Source organism: Dipteris shenzhenensis, chromosome 5, assembly GCF_047967505.1.
Source record: "Dipteris shenzhenensis isolate YYH24624 ecotype China chromosome 5, Dip_SZ_1.0, whole genome shotgun sequence".
Lineage (NCBI taxonomy): Eukaryota > Viridiplantae > Streptophyta > Polypodiopsida > Gleicheniales > Dipteridaceae > Dipteris > Dipteris shenzhenensis.
Genome location: NC_141600.1, coordinates 35,402,971 through 35,426,246, shown reverse-complemented (window position 1 = coordinate 35,426,246; position 23,276 = coordinate 35,402,971). Strand labels below are relative to the sequence as shown.

The following is a 23,276-nucleotide window of genomic DNA, read 5'->3' as shown; positions in this document are numbered from 1 at the left end:
ATGGGTCTACGATGTGAACATCTGATGGTGGAAAAGTGAGTTACTTCTTGACGTAAGAATGAGTCTACCATGAGTTTCACACCAAATTTAGATGTGAATTGTTGCTTGGCTTAAAAAACAAGTCTACCATGAGAATTTGTGATGATTGTAATCTCCATAGCACACAAGGACAAATTGAGTTTTACTATTTGACATAAAAATGAATCTACCATGTAAACTTGTGATGATCTTCATCTGCATAGAGTATAACAAGGACAAAGTTAGTTACTACTTGACATAAAAAGTGAGGCTACCATGTCAATCTTTGATGATGAGGTCATCCCACATGAAAACGACTCTGCCATGTTTACCTCTGATGATGAGGTCATCCCACATAAAAATGAGTCTACCATGTCAACCTCTGATGTTGATAAGGTCTTCCCACATAAAATGAGTCTACTTGACATAAACATGAGTCTACCATGTCAACCTTTGACCACATAGAGCCCCAACAAGGGCAATGCCTTGTGCTATCTATTTGATGTAAAGTGAAGTAATATAATATGATGGTTGACAATCCATGTTTAGAAAATGACATAATATCCTTGCCCTCATTGTTGGTTTCCATCATGGATTTAGCAATCTACAAACTTAACGCTTTTGGCCTTTGTTGACAACATACTCTTTTGGTTGTACGCTTTTGCTATTCCATATAATTTTCATCTACATAACCATTTAATATCTAACTTTTCATTTTGGTTTGATGGATAGTCCATTCAAACTGAGATGCAACAACAACAACAATAGACTCGACTATCATCCTCTTTGAAACTGGTGCAAAATTCTACTCATAATCTATGCTATATTCTTTGAATAACATTTCACAACAACTAACTTGCCCTTATACTTGAAAATGCATTAGATTAATTTGAGTTATATTCATCTCCATTGTCATATCAAATGATTGTGATACAATTGCCATTTTCTTTCTCTATAAGTGCCTAGGACTTCTTAAATGCATCAAGTGCATCAAGTTTTTTGCTTCAAGAAATAAATCCATGTTTTATGAAGTAATTATGGTGAATATGATGGAATACAAATCTCTATTCCAAGAAAATGTTTATTCATAACCCCAAATGCATGAATGGATCATTTGAAGTATGTTTAGTACTCCTAGATCATGGCGTGGGATATAAAATATGGCTTACCTACATATGCAATATGATTAACATCCATTTTTATATTGAAAGTACACTTACACAAGCCCTTGCACCTTACTTCTTCTTTTCAAAGAAACCAAAATTCAAAAAACCAAACTTTTATGCCATAGTGTATTAAGATAAGAATCTTGATTTTGAGAAGGATTGTACTAAGAGCTAATTATTGAAGGTAGTTTGAGTTCTGGATCCTTTATCAGTGATGGTGTTGGGAAAATCTTTAACGATGCAACCAAACTTGTTGAAGACTACTTCCACATCTCCTTGAGCCATTTGAACAAATTACTAGGAGATTCTATGCCATTGTTAGAACATAGAAAGCATCTCCAAAGATATTTGAAATTAATTCATTACGATGAATGGTTCAAATGCTTTCAATATTTTATTTCATACCTTATCGTTTGCATTTCTATCTAGATGCATCTTAGAGAACCATTCTTTCTCATCAGTCATGTGAATATTGGCACCGTAATAATCAAACCGACAAATTTTTTTTTTGAGTTGGAGTTTTTACTTTTGCATATTGAACTAATTTGACTTTGATCATTCACTCAATCTGTTGGCTGTCTTTATTGATGTTGCTAGTTTTCAAAATTTGCTTTGCTATTGACTACCAACTCTATTGCATTTGAAGTGTCTCTTTCTTTCTTTATATATTCAAGCTGTATACTACAATAATTATAGTTTCCTATTGTCTTGAGTAGTCTTGGGATCACGAAGCACTATGGGCAGCCGTGCTCCAGGAGCATCATGAAGCACTATGGGCAGCCCACAATGCATTACAAACACAACAAGAACAGAAGACCACCCGCAGGAGGGCCGCAGAGGAGGAGAACAACAAAATGAGGTATACGACACCTGGAGAAGGAAGAGGCCAAACGACTCGGCCAAGCCGAGATCGTCATCAAATTGATTGTGACGCGCTAAGGGACAAGCTTGTGCAATATCAATCACCGGGGGAGAACAAGCAAAGACACTCGCCCAGATTTAAGATCTGGTGACAATACTAGGGCTTAGTGTACACGGGCTTGAAAATGCACCACTCCTTGTGACTCCAATGCGCCTTTGCTACTGGAATTCGCATCTTGATTTTTGAACGTGCACAGTAGAGCATTGGATCACAATTTCGAGCAACATATCCAAGCAATTGTCACCAGCGAGAAAGATGCGGGGCAGGTATCGACAAGCTCAATGAAATCAACGACAGCAGGGGCAGGTCAGAAAGAGGTGGCTTCTTGAGCCGCATTCCAAGCTTATAGGTTCCCAACCACTATCATTCTCTCGGACAGGAAAGAAGTGTCAACCCAAGAACTTTCATCACCTCCCAACTCATAGGAGAAAACTTTTTGGCCTCTGATTCTAAAAAATGGATGAAAATACATAGCAGGGACGGTGTGCATGGCTAGATGAGCTACTGGGACATGCTACCAACAATCAATCCAAGAGCCTGTTCACGCAGGAGCTCAAGTTTGCAACCAAGCTGTCTCTGTCAGCAACAACTGTGTTTTTGGTTGGCCTTTACTCAAGAGCAGGGGCTCAAGCAACAACCAGGTTTTCCCTCCAAAACTGGCATGCGTGAACCCAAATTGAAATTCTTGGTTTGCAAACCACCTCTCACGCATGAACATGCTCTAAAGGAAGTCAACCGAGCACCACCAAGTGAGTTGAGCAAGAGACACTCGCCTCGCCCATCCATGTCAACAAAGTTGCCACACAATACATCCCCACTTCATCCAATTCACAGGACATCCTCGGGCATGGAACAGAGCCAAGCAGAAAATTGCATAGGACTAGAGGACAAACCAAAGTTCACTTGTTTGGAACTCCCTCACACCTTTTTTAAGGTGCTCACCAAGCTGAAGCACTTGGGTGTTGGAAATGATACACGAGTTCAAGAAATACTCGATGTGCCACTTGAATGCTCAGCCCTGCACCGCCATCGATTCAAAATTATGTGTGTGACCTGTAGGGGAGGCTGCTCTCCGCACAGCCCTGGATGTTCTGCCAATGCGGCCATCAAGGTCTGTAATTGGATATAATATAATATCCACCGTACAATCTCAGGTACTTCCACTACGGAAGATTGCATCGTTTGAGCTGTGCGTCGCTTTCAAGTTGAGAAGCCAGGGATGTTGCTTTCAAGCTGGAATGCTGACTCCATTATTACAAGTTAAAATCGATTCAAATGGACCTGCCACGGGCCCTCAATGCTTGCGAAATGTACCGCAGTTGAAATTTTTGAGAAAAAAATTGGCTCACGGCTTTTGCCACTTGCCATTTTCTTTCTCAGAATTTTCTCCCGCGGGCACTTCCCTAAGGTCATCCCGCTTCCATGCCTCAATCCCGCATGTCAAATATCGAGATAGATACCTCTTAGCATAGGTTAAAAATATTGACCTGTGCTTGGAAAAGATGAACTTATGCACAAGCATAGGTCCATTGTGAGCCAAAACAAATGGGTGGATAAAACATGGGCTACTATCACTGAATGAAATAACTCTCCATGATTAGAAAGTCTATATTATTATTATATCCTGTTTAATTCGATTGCACTACCTACAAACTAGACCAAAGCAAAAGCTTTGATAATTACTGAGTCAAAAGCCTTTACAACATGCATACCCTCTTTGCACCAAATTGCAAAACTGGTGGTGTTTGGTGGGCCCCTCAACATGGTATACATAAAAAAAAAGCTAACAATAGTTTAGTACTCTCTTATCCCAGGTAATTTTTTACATGCCTTGAACTTGAGTTATCACATTTATGCCTAGTTATATTTTTTGAACATCTTGATTGGGCTAAGATGTGTGTCTTATTTCACTCAACATCTAAGAAATATAACATTAGTTCAAGGTTCACTTTATTAGGGTGGCTCCCCATTTATGGCCAACTCTTGGAGTCTTAAGCTTACATTTCTTTCAACTCTAGCCTGTTAAGAAAGACTTATTCTTTTAATTTGATTTGAAAATCATGTTAGATTTTACCTTTCACTAAATTAAGTTGCTTCAATACATGGAATTTTATATTTTTGTTCTCATTTTACACATTTTTTTGTGCTGAATCTATACCTCCTTTGTGCTCCTTTGTGAACTTAGCAAACAATAGAAACATTCAAAAACCCATGTTGTCTCTTGAGGAAGAAGACAAATGTTCAATGCATTGAAACAAAGTATCATTTTGTTCAAGTAGAATACTTATAAAGTACTCAAGCGTACATCTTGAAAGGTACAATTCCATCAAATGAGGTAGAGATTTACGTTTTCATTTCATCTTAAGATAGCTAGGAGGTTGCCACCAATGATACTCTTTGTACCTCACATTTATTATTTCCCAAAACCCTATCTTATTGCTCCTAGCCTTCTCTAGAGTAAGGTACTCCTATTTTTCAAAATTATTTTTATATGTGGATCATAATGTGTTCTTTACCTTATTGTTGATCAAAGGTTGAGATTATTTTGTGTAATGGCGTGATTACAAATGCATTGCATTGTCTAATAGAAATTGCATGGGAACAAGTATATGATTTTGTTGCAAATAAAGCCAACCAATAACATGGTATGCTATAATAACTTGTAAGATTTCATATTGAGATCACTCACATATATATCCCATATATATGAAGATCAACTGGTTACATCCTCTGAGAGCAAATCGCTGCTCTTGTAAGGAAAAATGCTATGGTGTCATCCAACATATGAAATGAGTGCTTGCTTTTTTACTGTTAGAACACCTAAAGTTGAAAAATTTGCCAACTCATGATTGATGCATGAATCACTTTACCTTTTGATCTCATCAGATCTAATAATGTCATGCAAGAAGCATTGATTTGTAGCCATTATTTTCAGTAGGAAGTCATCCTTGTTTTCCAATCAATTAAGTCAAATTTTACACTACTTGTAATTCACAGCATAATCATAATGAAAAACTTACAAGCCAGCATGCTCGACCTTTATGTATCCACATTTTCAAGTCTTGAGCTGCTTTTCAATTCATACTAGCCTTCGCCAACTTTAATTTCATTAGCCACGAGCTATGGGTTGTGCCCTTTGAAGTGAATTTTTATTCACACACAATAGTTTCTTCAATAACATTTTGGTCTGCATAGTGCACCCACATGTAAATAGCTATCTTGCCATAAACATAATATACCACATTGAGACTTATGCTTTGTGAGCCTTCACTTTATAAAATGGGTGATTTATAGTCGAGACTGGCCTTAACTCAAGACATCCCTCATAAGGATTCAATAATCTTAAACTTCAGTAGTTGACCATGACTAGCTCGCCATTCAAATTTGATCTCAGCAAAGCTCTTGGTCATATATTTCAACATATACACTATTGAGTTCAAAATTACAAATAGTGACCTTGCATGCTAGGATTATCAACTTATACGTGCTATATTTTCATTTTCAAAAAACTTCTTCACTTTTGGTTTGAAATTTAGAGAAATTAAATAAACTAGAATCATAATGTACAAGATCAGTGCATTTAGTCTCTTGCTCTAAATCCTATCTGTGATAAATGTAGATATTTGTGATAGCCATCATTTTGTATCTAGAATACAGCACAAGCTTGTATACATATTCCTACTTGATTAGGGGAAAAATTGTGCAATACCTCTTCTCTGATTTGCATAAATTAACCAATATGTTAATCTCTGAAACTTGCAGCATGCCAATGACATGGTTTAGCTTTTCAAAAGTGACTCATGACAGTAAGCTTTATTTCTCGTTGCAGTAATCTGAAAAAGACCACTCAATTCTATACTCGATGTCCAGGACTCTACAGATTAAGAGTTCTATAGGATGGCACATCTCCTAGAGGAAAAGCTGCGGATCAAACTTTTCCACTTCATCCATAGACTAGTGGTTTGGTCTAGTTCTTCTGTGTTTGGGTTTATCCCTGAAGATTCTTCAGTATTCCCAGGTTCCACAGTGTCATGTTTAGCTTCCAGCTCTTCTAGCTGAGACAACTCCCCTGGCTTTTTGTCAAAAAGACCTTTAAACTGTTTGCGATCCCTTGCCTCGGTTTCCTGCAAATAGATTGTTGTTAATCATGATAAAGAGTGTAACACAACATCAAGCAGGATCAGCATACAATGCCTGTTATTCAATACAACCAATGCACATCAAAGTCGGTACTTGAGACAACTCTCCAGGATTTGAAGAAGAAAAAAACAATAAACTCCACCTTCATAAGACTTCCATACACATAATACATATACAAATATATATTTGTCTTGTAGGGTCAAAGTACCAAGAGAAGCAAAGTACAAGGACACTGCAAGCAAAGCTGAAAGCTGTCTCACTAGGGTAATGAAAAGAAAGCAAGTACAAAGTACATGAAAGAGACCCTAGGAATAAGCGTCCTAGGTGTCACATAGGACTAAGTGTCCTATGTGGCATAGAAGGCACTAGAACACTGAAGTGCCTATAACTATGCCTACAAGGCACATACCAGGGCCCATAGTGCATCAATATGACTGGGAGAAGATGGCCTACAAACTCCCCTCCATGGTATGACCTGAAGTATCCTGGAAACGTTGTAGAATACGTGGTATTTTCTGGTCATGGTGGCACATGTTCATCCCAAGGGATACAGCCACCTATGAATGTACAAGGCAGGGTAGATCATGTAACAAAGGAACCAAGTGTAAAGCCTGACGAAAAGCTTCAAACTGTCCGTGTAAAAAACAGTTACCAGTGTGGGACACTCTAGTGTCAGAACAACCTGCCCAGTCACTGTCCGTGTAAGCATGCATGACGAGTGAACCCTGATCACCATAGAAGAGAGCTAAATCCTGAGTACCTTTGAGATATCTCAAGACCCTCTTCATTGCCTGCCAATGCTGTGAACTAGGCATGTGCATGAACTGGCTGAGCTGGGAGACAGCATACTGTAAATCAGGACAGGTGTGGCACAGTAAATGAGACATCCAACAGCCTGCTGGTAGATGGTGACATCACATGGTAGACTCCCATCAGAAGCAGAGAATTTGTAGCCAGGTTCTACTGGAGTAGAGATTGGCTTGCAATCCTCAAACAGGAAATGTTTAGGGAGCTGTCTAATGTACTTGGACTGAGTCATCATAATACCCCCCTCAACATGAGCAAACTGAATGCCTGAGTAATAGTGCAGCTGTCCCAAATCTGACATTTCAAATGACTGCTGCAAATCAGCCTTAAAATCTGAAATATGCCGAGTATCGGGGCCAGTAGTCAGCTTGTCATCCACATAAAATCAGCACCAAAAAATCAGAACCACTCCCACGGGCATAAAGAGTAGGCTCTGTAGAACTGTTCTGAAAACCAAGGGACAGTAAGTGTGCATGAATTTTGGCATACCATGCCTTGGGTGCCTGCTTCAATCCATAAAGGGATTTACGCAGCCAGCATACCTTGTTTTGAGATCCAACAACCTCAAAGCCAGGAGGTTGTGACACATATACCTCTTCCTGCAAATCCCCATGAAGAAAGGCAGTTTTGATGTCAAGCTGATGCACCTTCCAATGCCTGTGGACTACGATGGCAATGACACATCTAATGGTGGTAATCCTGGAAGTGGGAGCAAAGGTCTCCTCAAAATCGATGCCTTGTTTTTAGCATATCCTTTTGCAACAAGGCGGGCTTTGACCGATCAGATTTCCTTTTCAATTTGTAGACCCACCGTGTGCCAATGGCATTCTTGCCAAGAGGAAGATCTACCAATTCCCATGTGTCATTTTTCTTGATAGACTTGAGCTCAGCTTGCATAGCATCCATCCACTGCTTGCTATCAAAAGCATCTTTGTGGCATAAGGGCTCTTCATTGCATGCTGTGGCAAGAAGTACTGCCTCAAGAAAGTGACCATGCATCTGATAGTTGGCTGATCTTGTACGGGCAACAAGAGGCTGATCTTGTTTGCTGTCCCTTAAGGTATCAAGAAGCCATTTTGGAACTGATTTTTGTGGTCTATTGACAGCCCTTTCTTCAATCACTGCATCATCAATAGTAGGATCAGTTTGTGCTGGAAGAGGAGGTTGCAAATCAGCATGTTCAATTTGTGCTGGAAGAGGAGGTTGCAAATCAGCATGTAAAGGGGGCTGATCATTGCTTGTGGAAGGGCCTGAAAGTGGCTCAGGTTCTGGTCAAAATCCCCCCCTGATGGGAAAAGAGGTACCAAGCTGTCAAAAGCATCAAACACATCAATCTCTGGCTTTGCCTTGCAATCCACAAGAGGAGAAGCTGAATGTTCAGCAAAGATGACATCTCTACTGACAATAATCTTCCCAGTATTTGGTTGGTACAACCGATACCCTCTGCTCTCGTGGCTGTAACCAATAAATATGCATTTGATTGCCTTATCATCAAGCTTATGTCTCAACTGAGATGGTACATGGACATATGCAAGAGACCCAAAAACTCTCATGTGTGAAAGTGAAGGCTTCCTGCCTTTCCATGCTTCATAAGATGTAACAGTCCTCAATGCCCTTGTAGGTGATCTATTTAGCACATAGTTGGCACACATCACTGCATCAAGCCAAAATTTATTGGGCAAGGACTTGGCCTTAGGCATGCATCTAGCCATCTCCATAGTGGACCTGTTCTTTCTTTCACGAACATGATTATGTTGAGGAGTGTAGGGAGTAGTGCATGAGTGAACAATGCCCCATGAAGCAAAAAATGCATCAAACTCCTTTGACATATACTCTCCCCCCCTATCTGTGTTCAGGGTGACAAGCTTGCATCCTGATTCATTCTCAACCATATTCAGCCACCTCTGAAAGCATGAGAACACTTCAGATTTGGCTTTTAAAGCATATACCCAGCAATATCTTGTGAAATCATCAATTAGAGTCATGAAATATTTGTACCCTCCAATGGCATTTGTCCTCATTGGGCCATAGACATCATTGTGCACTAGCTGCAATTTCTTTGTGAGAATTTTGGACAATCTTTTTGAAAAGGAAACCGATGCATCTTACCTAAAAGACAACCCTCACACACATGTTTGGAAACTGTGTGAGTTTGAGGTACATCATTTGCCATGCCCTGTGAATGTAACTTGGCAAGAGCTCTTTAATTTAGATGACCCATTCTCTCATGCCAAAGATGAGTTTCAGCAAGCTGTGAATCTGAAATAGCAAATGCTTCAATAGAAAGTGCAGCTGAGTGATAATCAAGGTGATGAAGCCCCTTTTGCAAAGTGCCAGTGAGAACTATGGCATTGTCATCACGAAGATCATATACTAGGCATCTATATCCATCAAAAATCATTCTGAAACCTGAAGTGGCAATTGTTGAAATTGAAATCAAGTTGACTTCAATTTCAGGCACAAAAAGAACATTTGTCAAAGTGACAAGATGGCTTGAAATGGATGTGAGCTGCACATCTCCGATTCCTTTTACAACATAGGAAGCATTATTAGCACATGTGACAGTCCCCCCTCGAGGAGCATTAGCCTAGGAATGAAACAATTGTCTGCAAGAGGTTATGTGCTTGGAAGCACCACTATCAAAATACCAAGACTGAGCATCATTAGCAGAAAAGAATGCATCAACTTTGGAGGGATCAAAAGAGCAATGGACAGCCCATGCCCAATCATCCTGGAGAGCATGTGCATGTGAGGCAGCTGCTGGCTCATGGGATTCAATTGCATGTGAGGCATTTACTGTCAATCCTGCTTTCTTCTTCTCTGAAGCAATGCGCTTCCTGCATTCTGAAATTTCATGCCTATGGCTTGCGACAATAGTTGCATCTTTTCTTCTTTGACTTATCTGCTGTATTTTGAGATATATATTGTCCCTGGTCTTAGGGATAAACCCCTCTTTGTGCACTTTTGGTGCCTTGCCAAGAAAGCCCTTGAAGGAGAAAGTTGTGAGCACTAAGAGCAATTGCCATAGTAATAATTATTGCTGCTGTGTGGCTATGGCCTGGTAGAAAGAGATAGATGACGACTTCGAGACAGGGGAGCAAGGGTTAAAGCAGCAAAAACACCTGGCGCGATGGCGGCACAGTAAGGCTAGGCGGTGCCAGGTGACACATGGCAATTGATAGGCGTGGAACACAAGGAACGGGGGGGGAGAGAGAGAGAGAGAGAGAGAGAGAGAGAGAGAGAGAGAGAGAGAGAGAAAGAAAGATATATTAACGTCCTCGGAAGACCTCGCGGGTCTATGGGACAGAGTGATACAACATCAAAAAAGATCTCACACAAGCACCTATGGGCTATGGCAAGGGGTGAGCTAAAGCCCCTGCCAAGTACTAATCTAGTGTCTAAATAGAATAGAATAGAGACAAAATCAGAATCTGAATCAAGAGTCAGAAGTGTCCAGATCAAGTCAGGTCAGGTCTCTCCACTAGGCCATGAAGATGTGTATCTGTAACTGTCGAGCTGTCTTGCGTCTGGGTGGTGGCCACGGTCACCTCGATCTCAGTACCAGTCGGCCTACGTCGATGGTGATCCCTCGTCTCTGGCTCTGGCAGTCCCCTACAAGTAGTGCTGTGATGGGACGAACCTCAATGGTGTGCGCTCTGGTGGTGTGCGCTCTAGTAGTCCGAAGAGTCTGGTGTGACCGACTGCTGATCCAGGCTGCTCTCATGTCGACAATCTCCTCATCCTCAACTCCACTGTGTCCAAGAGCCATCTCTAAGGCATAGAAGTCTGTAACCTATCTCCGAGCTGTGTCCAGCTCTATATCCTATAGTCTGTCCAGTGCTGGTAGTGCTCTGGCCTGTCTCAGTAGTGCCTCTCGGTGTCGACGCATCTCCATTAAGTATAACCCTACACAAAGCTGGCCCTGGAAGTGTATCAACCGAGAGAGCCGAAGCCGGTCCCCTCCTAAATAATAAAGGCAGTGACATCGCCCTCGTATCTCATAGTAAACCCGGTAGCTACATAGAAAGTGCTCCTCACTCTCAACGGTATCCATGCTGCATAGTGTGCAGATCCTCTGTTCTCTGGGTAGACAAGCAGTTCGGCCCGCCTCAATCCTAAGCTGATGGGAGGAAACTCACATCTGGCCAATGGCAATCCAGAGTGCATGTGAGACTCCTCTGTCCTCTAGATAAGGAGGTCGGATAATGAAACCGTCATCAGAGACTCTGAGGAAGTGATCACAATAGAACTGCATCTTGGTGGGGAGCGGCTGGTCCCTCAACCAAGTCTGGGATGTGGTGAGCTAGAGGAGGTCTAACTGTATGATACGGTTAATCTCATCGTGCAGAAGTCGCTCAGGAGGGGCATCCATGCTATACTGAAATGGGGGTAGTCTGTCCATCTCAATGCCATGGCTAGTCAGCCATGTGTCTGTGCGTGCATACCAAGTGGTTGCTCCCTCACCCGCTAGGCGTCGGATGATTCCAAAGCTACCCTCGGTAGTCTCTAGTGAGGCAGAGACCATACCCTGTGAATGAAAGTCACTATCTGGAAGATAGCATCGACATATAGTGGCGTCATGGCAAACTCTACCTGTATGATCTCATGTGGAACTCAGGGTTTACTCCGTATCATCTTGGATCCCATTGAAACCTGTAGCCTCTCAAACTTCCTCCAATCTACTGCTGGAATGTCACTCACCTAGAAGGGCGCTGCATACATGGCGGTTGGCCGTACTAGAGTGTCGAAGAGCCAACTCTTCGTCAGAGGATCCTGGAAGTGTGCCTCGAAGCACTGTCTCTCTAGTCGGGCCAAATGGTAAGCATGGCATTGAGATGGATAGACTTCCCCCCTTTCAGTACAGTCTGGACGCACCACTCGAGATGATCCCACAAGATGAGATCAACCGTATCATACGGCTGGACCTCCTCCAGCTCCATACATCTAGGGCTTGGGGGGGAGAGGAGCTCTCCACCAAGATCCAGTTCTACCATGACCACTTCTTGAGGATCTTAGTGCAGAGTCTTGTCATCAGACCTCAGTATCTCGAGGACAGAAGAGTCTCACATGCACTGAGGATCACCATTGGTCAGTTACGAGTCTCATCACATCAGTTGTGGATTAAGGCAAGGAGAGCTGCAGGCATAGCCAGAGAGCAGAGGACTTGCACAATATACAAGATCGAGGCGGAGGAGCAGTTTCTATATGTCTGCCCAATCTACTATGAGATCCGAGGACGATATCATTGCCTCTTTCAAGAGAGGCATGGCTTTGGTCCACTCACATGGCTGACACATTTTCACGATCAGGTTGTGTTGGGGTCTACCTGATTGAGATCTGTTGACCGAGAGACACATTGATGCGACAGACCAGAGAGCAACATGGATTGAGGCCACAGGTCACCATTGACAGATCACAAACTTTTGTTACAGACTTCTATGCATCTGAGTCAGCTGCCGGTGTGGCTGAGGGAGAGGAGCTTGATGAGATGAGAGCATCATGGATTAGCAAGAGTGTCCACCACGATGCTACCAGAAAAGGGACACACGCTCCATGTGCGACACGGAGAGAGACCAGAGCATGCATGATTGAGGTCCAGTCTATCTCAGCCCCTTCTCAGAGGTGACCGCCAGAGAGGAGGCATCACCCTTGACGTAGCCCATCGGATCCAGAAATCGAGGAGATCACGCCCTCCCCCACGTCGCGAGACAGCTCGACAGACATAGATATGACTTCTCACATCTCATCAGAGAACCACCAAGATATCTGGATATGTGGAACTTGAGCATGTACTAGGAGTGCTAGCCCCGAGCACCTGACACTCTTTGGTTATTTTGCTAGTCTAGTATTTGGTCCACTCGTTTAGCACTCTAACTTTTAGCTTTTAGCAAGGGTCTTAGTGAACCCTTTCCTTCAGCCCTCAGTGGCTTGTATGAGTTAACTTTTGGTTTTGCACTTTGTCTCATTGGCCCGCGAGGCCTCTTGCAGACGTTAATACATCTCCATCTCTCTCTCTCTCTCTCTCTCTCTCTCTCTCTCTCTCACGGCACGTGGGGCGACGAGAGCATGCACAATTGAGCCTATCTCAGCCCTCCTCAGAGGGGACCGCCAGAGATGAGGCATTACTCTCGATGTAGTCCATCTGATACAGAGATCCACGAGAGCCCGTCTCCCGCCACCGTGGAAGACAGCCCGGCAGACACAGATATGTGAGCTCTTTGCATCACATCAGAGGGCTATCAGGGAGCCGGGTTATATAGAGCTTGCACATGTACTTGGAGCTCTGGTTCTGAGCAGTACTTGATTGCTCTTTTCCTACTATTTTGTACTAGCTTTTTGCATTTTTAGCACTTAGCACTCAGCAAGGGCCTTAGTGAGCCCTTTGCTTCAACCCACAGTGGCTTGTATGGGTTACATATATTTTGTACCTTATCTCACAGACCCGCGAGGCCTCCTAGAGACGTTAATACATCTCTCTCTCTCTCTCTCTCTCTCTCTCTGGACTCTACATCGATGAGATCACATCCTTCCTAGACCAACTCGGCGGAGAGGGCTCACCATTGGCTGACCTCCTGATTCAGATATTACTATATGCCGACGACATAGTTCTTCTATCTTCATCGGCCGAGGGATTACAGAAGCATTTGGACACCCTTGAGGTGTTCTGCAGAGAGAGGGACCTGACTGTCAACCTTGGCAAGACCAAGGTCATGATCTTTAATACCTCACCTCCAGTGCTTCTTCGACAGAACTTCACATACAGAGGGGAGCCAGTGGAGATAGTACAGTCCTATACATATTTGAGCACGGTCTTTGCAGGACCCATTTTCTCGATGACCCACGCTGCCAGGGCACGACTCACATGAGGCCGGAGCGCTTTCACGTGGATATCTGTGTGTACCATGCCGTATGAACACCGCTCTCTGCTAGTCACCTGGAGGACTCTAATGCTAACCTCAATAGTCTCCACTGGAGTAAGGCCCAGACTCTGTGAACTGTCTGAAAGATGGCATCAACTTGGAGAGGGGTCACGGCGAACTCTGCCTGTATAATCTGATGGGGGACTGAGGGTTTACTCTGAATCATCATGGATCCCATGGTCACCTGTAGCCTCTCAAATCTCTTCCACTCAGTTGCTCGCTGAAATATCAATCCCCTGGAAAGGTGCTGCATACATGGCAGTCGGTCTCACCAACGTGTCAACAAGCCAACCCTTCGTCGGGAGGTCCTAGAAGTGTGCCTGGAAGCATCGCCTCTCTACTTGGGCCACAGCACCCCGTCCTCGTGTGAGTCGTGTTGTACCCGCATGGATCATCGTGAAACCTAGTCCTGTGAACATTATCCCCAAATATGTGTGAGACTGCACTATCTCCATAGGCTCGCCACAGTATGTGAAACTATGGTGACGGGACACTGCTTGCGAGGTATTGAAGATCATAATCTTGGTCTTCCCAAGGTAAACTCTCAAGTCTCTCTCTCTGTAGAACATCTCCAGAGCCTCTAGATGTTTCTACAATCCCTCTGTTGAGGAAGATATGAGGACTACGCCATTGGCGTACATCAATATCTGCACCACCAGGTCAGCCAGGAGCAAACCCTCTCCACCTAGTCGATCGACAAAAGAAGTGATCTCGTCGATATAGAGCCCAAAAAGAGTCAATGATAGGGAGCGGCCTTATTTTACTTCGATAGTGCTCTCAACCTAGTCTGATAGGCCTCCTGGGGCGCGTACCCTCCCTCTGACAGACTCATACAGACTCATGACCTCCCAAATCATGATCTCTGGGAGCTGTAGCTCTTGTAACCTCCTGATCAGGCGAGAGCGTGGGACAGTATCAAATGCCTTACCGAAGTCTATGAAGCAAGTGTAGACTTTTTGATGCCTCGACTTCATCTCCTCAATAATAGCCCTCAGGGTGAAAATTTGATCCAAGGTGGAGTGATGTCTCCAAAAACCCGCCTGCCCAAGTGCCCGCTGTCCATGACCCTATGTGTGGATGTTGACCTCCCTCTCTAGAACCGACCCATATATCTTAGCCAAAGTGTGGCCAGTCATAAGACTGCGGTAGTTCCCAGTGTCCATGGGATTACCTGCCTTGTGTATTGGTACTACGGTGGTGGTGCTCCAGGTAGGTGGGAAGCCATGGCGTCGATCGGGGTCAAGATCTCTTGCCCATGCGCAAAATGCTCAGTGTGTAGCCCCTCATGATTTGGTGATTGCCGGCCATGGAGCTGGAGAAGGGCACTCGCGCATTTTGCGAAGTAAACAAATGACATGTGGTGGGTCTAGGCAGAGAGGACATATCAAGTGGTGCCTGACCTGGGACATCATATACAGAGCAAGCATATGTGTGCTAGGCTGCGGGATCTGTGATGTACTGACTCCATCATTCAGACACCGTCATGTGGTGTCCCCTTCTTCTGCATCTCATACTTTTTTTCTTGCCCTCTCTCGAATGATCACCTTGCCATCTCTATAAACTGCCCATTTCCCCTCTTGTCTTGCAGCCATCACCCGCACCATTCCTTCCCTTCTATGCTCCTGCTGTAGGAGTGTGAGGTCTTCATCTGGAAAGATCATAGTCCCCTTCCATGCTGCCCGTATACTCATGAGGGTGGATCTATCTGTGGCTGTTCGTAACTTTACAACCAAAGGCCTCATCGGTGCATCTGCTTTACCCACTCTCCAGGCTGATTCACAAGTGAGGTTTACTCCCATCTTGTCAAAAAAAATTTTGGCATCTGACAAGGGCTATCATCTACTATTAGACCTCTGACTCGCACATTCAAAGTCTTGCTGCCCCGTCGTTTTTCTTCTTCAAGTGTTTCAGAAAAGAGCTCCCTTTTCTTTGGTGTTGTGTCTTTCTTTAGTACATCTTTCCATGCAAGCATATTTGTTTTCCCCTTCGTGATTTGTTGTACAACTTCAGCATGTTTCCCTTGTACTGTTCTCTGATTTCAGCACATCATTGATCTTGCACCCTTCCTCTAAAGTTCCCTTTGCATTTTTGAGCTGTTGCATTTGCTCTTTAATGGTGTTCAGCTCCTCGTTTAAAGGTGGCTGAAACTCCCCTTCCTCCCAATGTGCACTTGCCTCAGTTTGTCATTCTCATATTGAAGGGCAGCAACGTGGGCTTCCAATGTCTCAATTTCAGAGGTCAAATTACTGGTTTTTTCACCTAGAACACGAGTCATGTCCTGCAGCATTTTACCTAGAAAGAAAGAAAGAAAGTCTATTAATGTCCATTGGAGACCAAAAGGTCTATGGGACAGCAAGAAACCCTCTGGTACATCTACTTTAGGGAGGGCGCATGGCAGCTCCCAAGGGGAGAGAGAGAGAGAGAGAGAGAGAGAGAGACAGAGAGAGAGAGACACACACACACTTTTTTTTAAAGTAAAAACCAGTGCTGTGTATTTATAATGTCATAACTTTACAAGAGGGAAAGTCTCCAAGATGGAGAGTATTCCACAGATCAGAAGCATAAAAAGAAAAGCTCAATGCAAGATGCATGTATATCACCCTCATGGCAGGCATCATATAAAGATTGCCGCAATGAGGCTCTAAAGGATTCATATGACTTTTGAAACTGACGGCCCAAATATGCCAAATTATGTTCTTCCCAAATTGTCCAAAGAGCCCAATATCTCACCCATGAGAAAAAGAGTGAGTATTGAGATAAAGACGTCCTAAATCTGCCAAATAACCAAAAAAGTTTCCCAAATATGTGACTCGGGAAAAGGAGGCGAAGATGATCTGAAATTTTCCCCAGGAGGTTCCGAGTAGACTGACAATGCCAAAGTAGATGAAGGACAGTCTCTGAAGGAGCGTGACACCGTAGGCAAGTGGGTGAAGCAATGTGACGTTTAGCAAGTGTGATTCCCACAAACAGTGTCTGCACCATGAAAGAGGCCGCCTGATATGCCACAGAGTATTAGCATATTGATGAATCCAAGGGGCAGGCTGAAGAAGCTTGTAGACTTTGATGGAGGTCAAAACGGACAGAGGAATAGGACGAGAGCATGTAGCAGTGGGGTACAATTTCCAATCCATAAGCCTGTCTGTGTCAGCCACAGGGGGAATAGGAAGGAAAGGATGCAAGAGATCAGCAATTTTCTTCCATATCAACCTGTGGTGCATTCCCAATGCATAAGTGGCAGAGGCCTGAGGAAAAGATAAAATATGGCCATGATCATCTACCACGTCATTGATGTATCTGATTCCCAATTTCATGAGATTATATGCCCTAACCGGTTCCTGTAAAGCAAGTGGAGTGTCAAAGATGGCACTCCAATGAATACTTTCTTTCCGCATTGAGTTTGTCCCCGAATGATTATCAGGAGTCCATTTGACTTTAGAAAGCACTTGTTTCCAGTCCAGTATCAGAGCAGTAGAGAAAGGGCATCTAGGAATCTTCCCTACAAATCTCCCAATGACAACCTCCCAATGATCAGTAGTCCAATGGCCATAAGCATTTGTCCTCATGTTGACACACATGGATGCTATCATACAAGTGCATGGCTGTTTTTGACGGAAAAAGGTATTGAGCATAGTCGTCTTCCTTGCAAGTACATGATATCTGATATTTAGAACATTAAGTCCTCCATGCATCTTAGGGGAGCACACCATTTCCATCTTCAGCAGTCTCAATGCTTTCACAGCAGTTTTTGTCTTCCATAACAGCTCCATCGCTTGAGACATAAAAGCTGAGATATCTCTAAAGGACCAATGTAGTAAAGGCAAGAAGAACTGAACATAAGACATTACAATAGACTGGACTATTCTGAGCCTAACATGTCAGGGATTGGCATTCCTTTATAGGTTATTGCCCCGCAGGATGCACATGAGGATACCCTAGTCTTTGATGTTCAATCGGGAGGCAGACTTACCAGATCTTCTGATGATATTCTTTTGGAAATTGCCTTTCAGCCTGTCAGGATTGCACGTTTCATGGAGTGGGGCACGCACTCACAGTGGTATCTTGACCCCGATCCTCTTCTCCTTGCGATGGGGTCTTGGAGACTCTGGTTATATAGTGGGGAGATGACCACAAGGAAGATAGAGAAAAGGACTCGACAATGAGGCAGTCGATTGGACATGGGTATAGCACGAGTTCCACAGTGGCAGCGCACAATGGTGGGTCGGTTTGCATACACAAACAGATAGGAGGACATCAAGACACGCCACACGAGTCTGAGACACAAAGTGTGTTAGAAAATACCCAACAGAGGGTACACGCAGTGGAAATAATGCCCAGGAGCTCACACAGTGTGCGGTGTGGGTGTGGAATCACAAACTTCTTTACTTATATGCATTCAATAGGTGTGCAGACTCATCAACAGACAATGAACCAAACCAGATAGAGAAACCACCAAATAATATATTTCCGTCCACAACTATGGACACAATACAAAAGAGACAGATCCAGAGTCCCACCAATGGTGTGGTCCTCTGATCTTACCACAAAAGTCCTTCTCCTATCTGCTGGCTATCTCTAGACTAGAGTCCGCGTGCTCCACCTCGAGCGTGAGTAGACTTTCCGTCTAGAATGATCTTCTCCAACTTGCTGTCTGGAAACCAGTCTAGGTGGGCAGCTTCCTACAAGCTAAGTCTGCAGCACAAGATACTTCTTTCTCCTCCTGACTGTAGGCCCAAAGGTAGCCCTGCTGCTGCTCCTTCTGCTGGTGGAATTGCTGCTCCAGATGATGTGGAAATGAGGCCTGAATGGCCTCCTTATATAGGCCCCAAGGCCTGCACCAAAAAACCGACCAGTCTGTAAAAACCGACTCAGTCTGTAAAAACCGCCCTTAAAGGGCTCACAAGTCAGGCCTTTTATGGCCCAAACTTCCAGGGCTTTTGGCCCTCCATTCAAGGCAAATATGCAGCCTATAAAAGGCCTGCCACCTGCCCACTGACAGTCACATTCCTTGCTGCAGATCTGAGCCTGCACTCCCTGCCATGTCTACGCCTCTGCAAACAGTGCGCCTCCATGTCCTAGATCCTCCGCAATCTGTCCCAGACTGTCTTGCTTCTGCTCCGTACTTTCCTGGCCCTCTGTCCTGCCCTTAACAGTTCTAGATGTGGTGCCCTCATGCCAGCCATGATGCTGTCTATGTGGCAGCCCCTTTCTCTCTTTTCCTGTTGGGCACTGCCCTAGGTCTCCCTCCCCCATGCTCTCCTCATATGGGGGCTTACAGATGGGGAGGTGACCTTTCCAACACCCCCTCTCACCGACACATCTCAGCCCAATGCCAACACGTCGATGAAGATGCTCCAGTAACTCCCTGGTCGTAGTCCTCTGGAACCTTTTGCAGTCGAAATCTTTTCCTGGCTTTTCATCCACTGGCTCCTGCTCCACCAGGTCCGGTTCCGCTTCCGCACACCATCCTGGTACACAGGTCCGTCTCTGGTAGCACCTTTTGGTACCACCTCCTTCAGTCACATTCCCGCCTCTGAACTTGAGCAACCCAGCCGTCACGATCTTCCAGTCGTCCCCCTCATAATGAGTGAACAACCTGGAGTCTTCCAGGCACCATGCTCTGAGGGTCTGTTTCAACCCGTCCTTCCTTTGGCAAGGTCTGCAACCAATGAATATTTCCAGATAACCTGGACCATGAACTCTCGCTGAGTTCTCAAGCAGGTACTCTTCTGGCTTCAGTACTCTTTGTCCACCACCTTCTAGCAATCTGCGTCTGAGATTTGAAGAAGCACCCATACTTCCCCTTCTGCCTTCGAAGAAGGCCAATTCCTTCCAATCTCTTATTACCTGAGACAAATGAAGAGCAGAGTCTCTCCACAGCATGCTATAAAGGCTCAAATGCAGAATATCAAATACATACCAGACTGTTGTACTGCCTGAATGTTCGCTCTGAAAGCAAACCCTGTACCTCAATGAGGCACCCGCCAAGATCCTGTGTAATCCTGTACTGTCCCCTTCTGAAGTCCAGCATCCATCTGACCATGAGACCCCAGGGCTTTCCATGGAATCCACCCTCGTGTCAGTGTCAACAGCTACACATCTCGAAGGTACCAAGCGCTCCATACTGTCCTTCACCTTCACAAAGGCATCTGACTCCTCGTCGACCCACATCTCTATGTCAGACATCCTTACTGTGATTTCGGGATCAACATACCTGACCTCGGTAACACTCGGTGATGTCACCAGGAACAACTCTTCGATTACCACATTAGCTTTGGCCTTTCCCTCTGAAGCTGGGTCAGACTCCTATTTGTTTTTCAGATCCGCCTTTTTCTTTCTGCAGTCCTTTGCAAAATGTCCGGGCGTATCACAATAGAAACACTTCTTCTTGTGCTTCCTCTTCGAAGTCCCCTCGTCATCAGAGTCATCTTTATTGGACTTGCCACTGTTAGGCTTGCCCTTTCCCTTACCTGCGGAATCCTTCACCAGCATCGCCTTGTCGTCTTTGTCCTCGTTGTAGAGCTTCTCCCCAGCTTCCTCCTGTAGCAGTAAGGGACACAACTCCTCAAATGTCAGAGGTTTGGTCCTCTGGCCTGCTGTCACAGCCGTAACAAAGCTCTTGAAACTCCGAGGCAGTCTCCTCAGTACCATCAAGGCCAGATGGCATGAGTCTGTCTTCTGACCAATTGCTGCTAACTGATCCCGCACCACCTTGACCTTCGTCAAATGGCTATGTACCGTATCGCCTTCTTCCATATCAAGATTGTAGAGTTGATGCTGAAGAAGCACGATCCGGGAGGTATTATCTGTCTCATATAGATCCTTCAGGGTGGCCCACGCCTCTACTGACGTCTCGGCCAGCTGGATATGCGGAAGAACAGAGTCCGCCGTAGTCCCTATAATTATTGCCAGGGCATGGGCATCTCTTTCTTCCCAAGCTTCAAGCTCCTCTCTGTCTACTGCCATGAGTACCTTCCCTTTACTGTCCACCATGTCTGCTGGCTTCGACTCCTCCCCCGTGGTCAGCTTCCACAACTTCCGAGCCACTAAATGACTCCGGATCTTCACTTTCCAGATCAGGTAATTAGTCCCATCCAGAGAGAAAACTGGAGGAGGAGGAAGGGATAGCAGGGGCTGAAGAGGCTATCGACATCTCTGCTGTATATACCGCACAGCAAAGTCAACCAACTCAAATGCAGTAAACCAGAACTCTGAACGCACCTGACTGAACCTGAGTCACCCTCCTTCTCGCAAGGGCACAATCCTCCAGTCGTGGAACTCGATTCCCTAGAGCTTCTGAATCAGGGTCGTCCTTCAGCAAGGTCCCTGCCTTCAGGTTCCCACACCTATGAGCCTCCTACTTGGGCTCTGATACCATGTTAGAAAATACCCAACAGAGGGTACACGCAGCGGAAATAATGCCCAGGAGCTCACACAGTGTGCGGTGTGGGTGTGGAATCACAAACTTCTTTACTTACGTGCATTCAATAGGTGTGCATACTCATCAATAGACAATGAACCAAACCAGATAGAGAAACCACCAAATAATATATTTCCGTCCGGTCCTCTGATCTTACCACAAAAGTCCTCCTATCTGCTGGCTATCTCTAGACTAGAGTCCGCGTGCTCCACCTCGAGCGTGAGTAGACTTTCCGTCTAGAATGATCTTCTCTACCTTGCTGTCTGGAAACCAGTCTAGGTGGGCAGCTTCCTGCAAGCTAAGTCTGCAGCACAAGATACTTCTTTCTCCTCCTGACTGTAGGCCCAAAGGTAGCCCTGCTGCTGCTCCTTCTGCTGGTGGAATTGCTGCTCCAGATGATGTGGAAATGAGGCCTGAATGGCCTCCTTATATAGGCCCCAAGGCCTGCACCAAAAAACCGACCAGTCGCCGGAAATACGTAGGCAATGGTCTCTGTAGAAGCTAAGCTTCACCGGGAGTTCCTGCGGTTCCAACCAGGTCCAGCCGGTCGGATGTGGACGGGGTTGCTGATTGAGAGGTAGGGGTTAGAGAAAAGACAAAGAGTAAAGTGGGCCTATGTATGTCGCCTCCAGTGATGGTGACATGAGTGGTGAATCTGGTGGTAACTCTGTGGATGCCGGAGAAGAAGTTGGTACCTGATCTCCCATCGGAGATGTAGTCGAGGTGGATGCTGCTGAGCTGGAGGCTTTGTCAATAGCCGTGTTGTCTACTCCAAGTCTACTACGGTTGAGGCGCCTATTTACATCCTTAAGCTTCAATTGTTTCTGGTGATTTTGTTCGTCTATCTTTTGTTTCTCCTTGTCATTGTCCTTCTCTTTGTCTCCTTTCCCCATATTGAATTTTCCCTGACACGCTGCTTGTGTTTTCCAGGGGGACTCCAAGTTGAAGAGTAACTCAACGATGATTCCATGGAACAGCCAGCCCATTGAGACCCTTCAAATCAGTTCAGTTGGGGGGAGGCTGTTCGGAGGTGGGATGTACAGCAGGCTCAAGAGAGCCAAGGGAAGGGGTACACCATGAAGGCCGGGCAGGTGGCTAACTGAGGGGGCCGGGCCGGAGGAGGTCAAGCAAGCCAGGCAGGATTGGGAGGCACCCACATCCTGGAGGCTTGATCTCTTCTATAGCTTTTGCGATACAGCCCCATTTTGTACTCATCATCCCTGCATGCTGAAAGGATGCTCCCAATGGTACAAGATAGTATGATACAAAGTGCCTTGCTGTTCTTTACTATTCGAAAAACGATCATCATCTGTTTATGACAGAATTTGACAGTTTCTATCCATTTCATCAATTTGGATGACAAATTCCAAAAACCTGTAGCTTTTCAGATCTTTTAAATTTGATCTTGATGTTATTCTCAACCTTTCTCTATCCCCCTCTATGTAGCCCTTCCACAGTGAGGCTGCTGAAAATTGATTGGAAAAGGGGACAAGGGGAAAGGGGTGGTGGGGCAGGGCATGGCACTTTTGTGGAGGGCTGAGATATTGTAAGGCCTATGAGAGAATGACGGGCAGATTTTGTAGAGCAAGGGGAAAGGGGTGGCGGGGTGGGGCATGGAACTTTTGTGGGGGCTGAGATTTTGTAATGCCTATGAAGAGTATGACGACTAGTTTTTGTAATGCTTACGGGAGTATGAAAAGCAGATTTTTTGGGACTGTGAGAGCAAGATTCTCCCATAAAACAAAAGTCGGTCACCATGAATAATCAGCTCACTGTGTACCAATCGCATTACAACAAGAAGTGCTTGAGCTGAAAACACATAAGAACGTGAGCCACAAGCAGCTGAAACTTCAAGGTGTGACCAGATCTCACATTGGATCAGCCCA

The 23,276-nt window shown here is 44.8% G+C and overlaps 1 protein-coding gene across 2 annotated transcripts in view; it reads right to left on the bottom strand.

The window, feature by feature from the left end:
• Positions 1-5,590: 5,590 nt before the first annotated feature.
• PAS1 (FKBP-type peptidyl-prolyl cis-trans isomerase family protein) overlaps positions 5,591-23,276 on the bottom strand; it is a 209,890-nt gene continuing 192,204 nt past the window's right edge. For both annotated transcript variants that reach the window (XM_087374838.1, XM_087374839.1), the window contains exon 21: positions 5,591-6,230. In XM_087374838.1, coding sequence (XP_087230964.1) covers positions 5,997-6,230 — 234 coding nt within the window. In that variant the 3' untranslated portion in view covers positions 5,591-5,996. The remainder of the gene's footprint in view (positions 6,231-23,276) is intronic.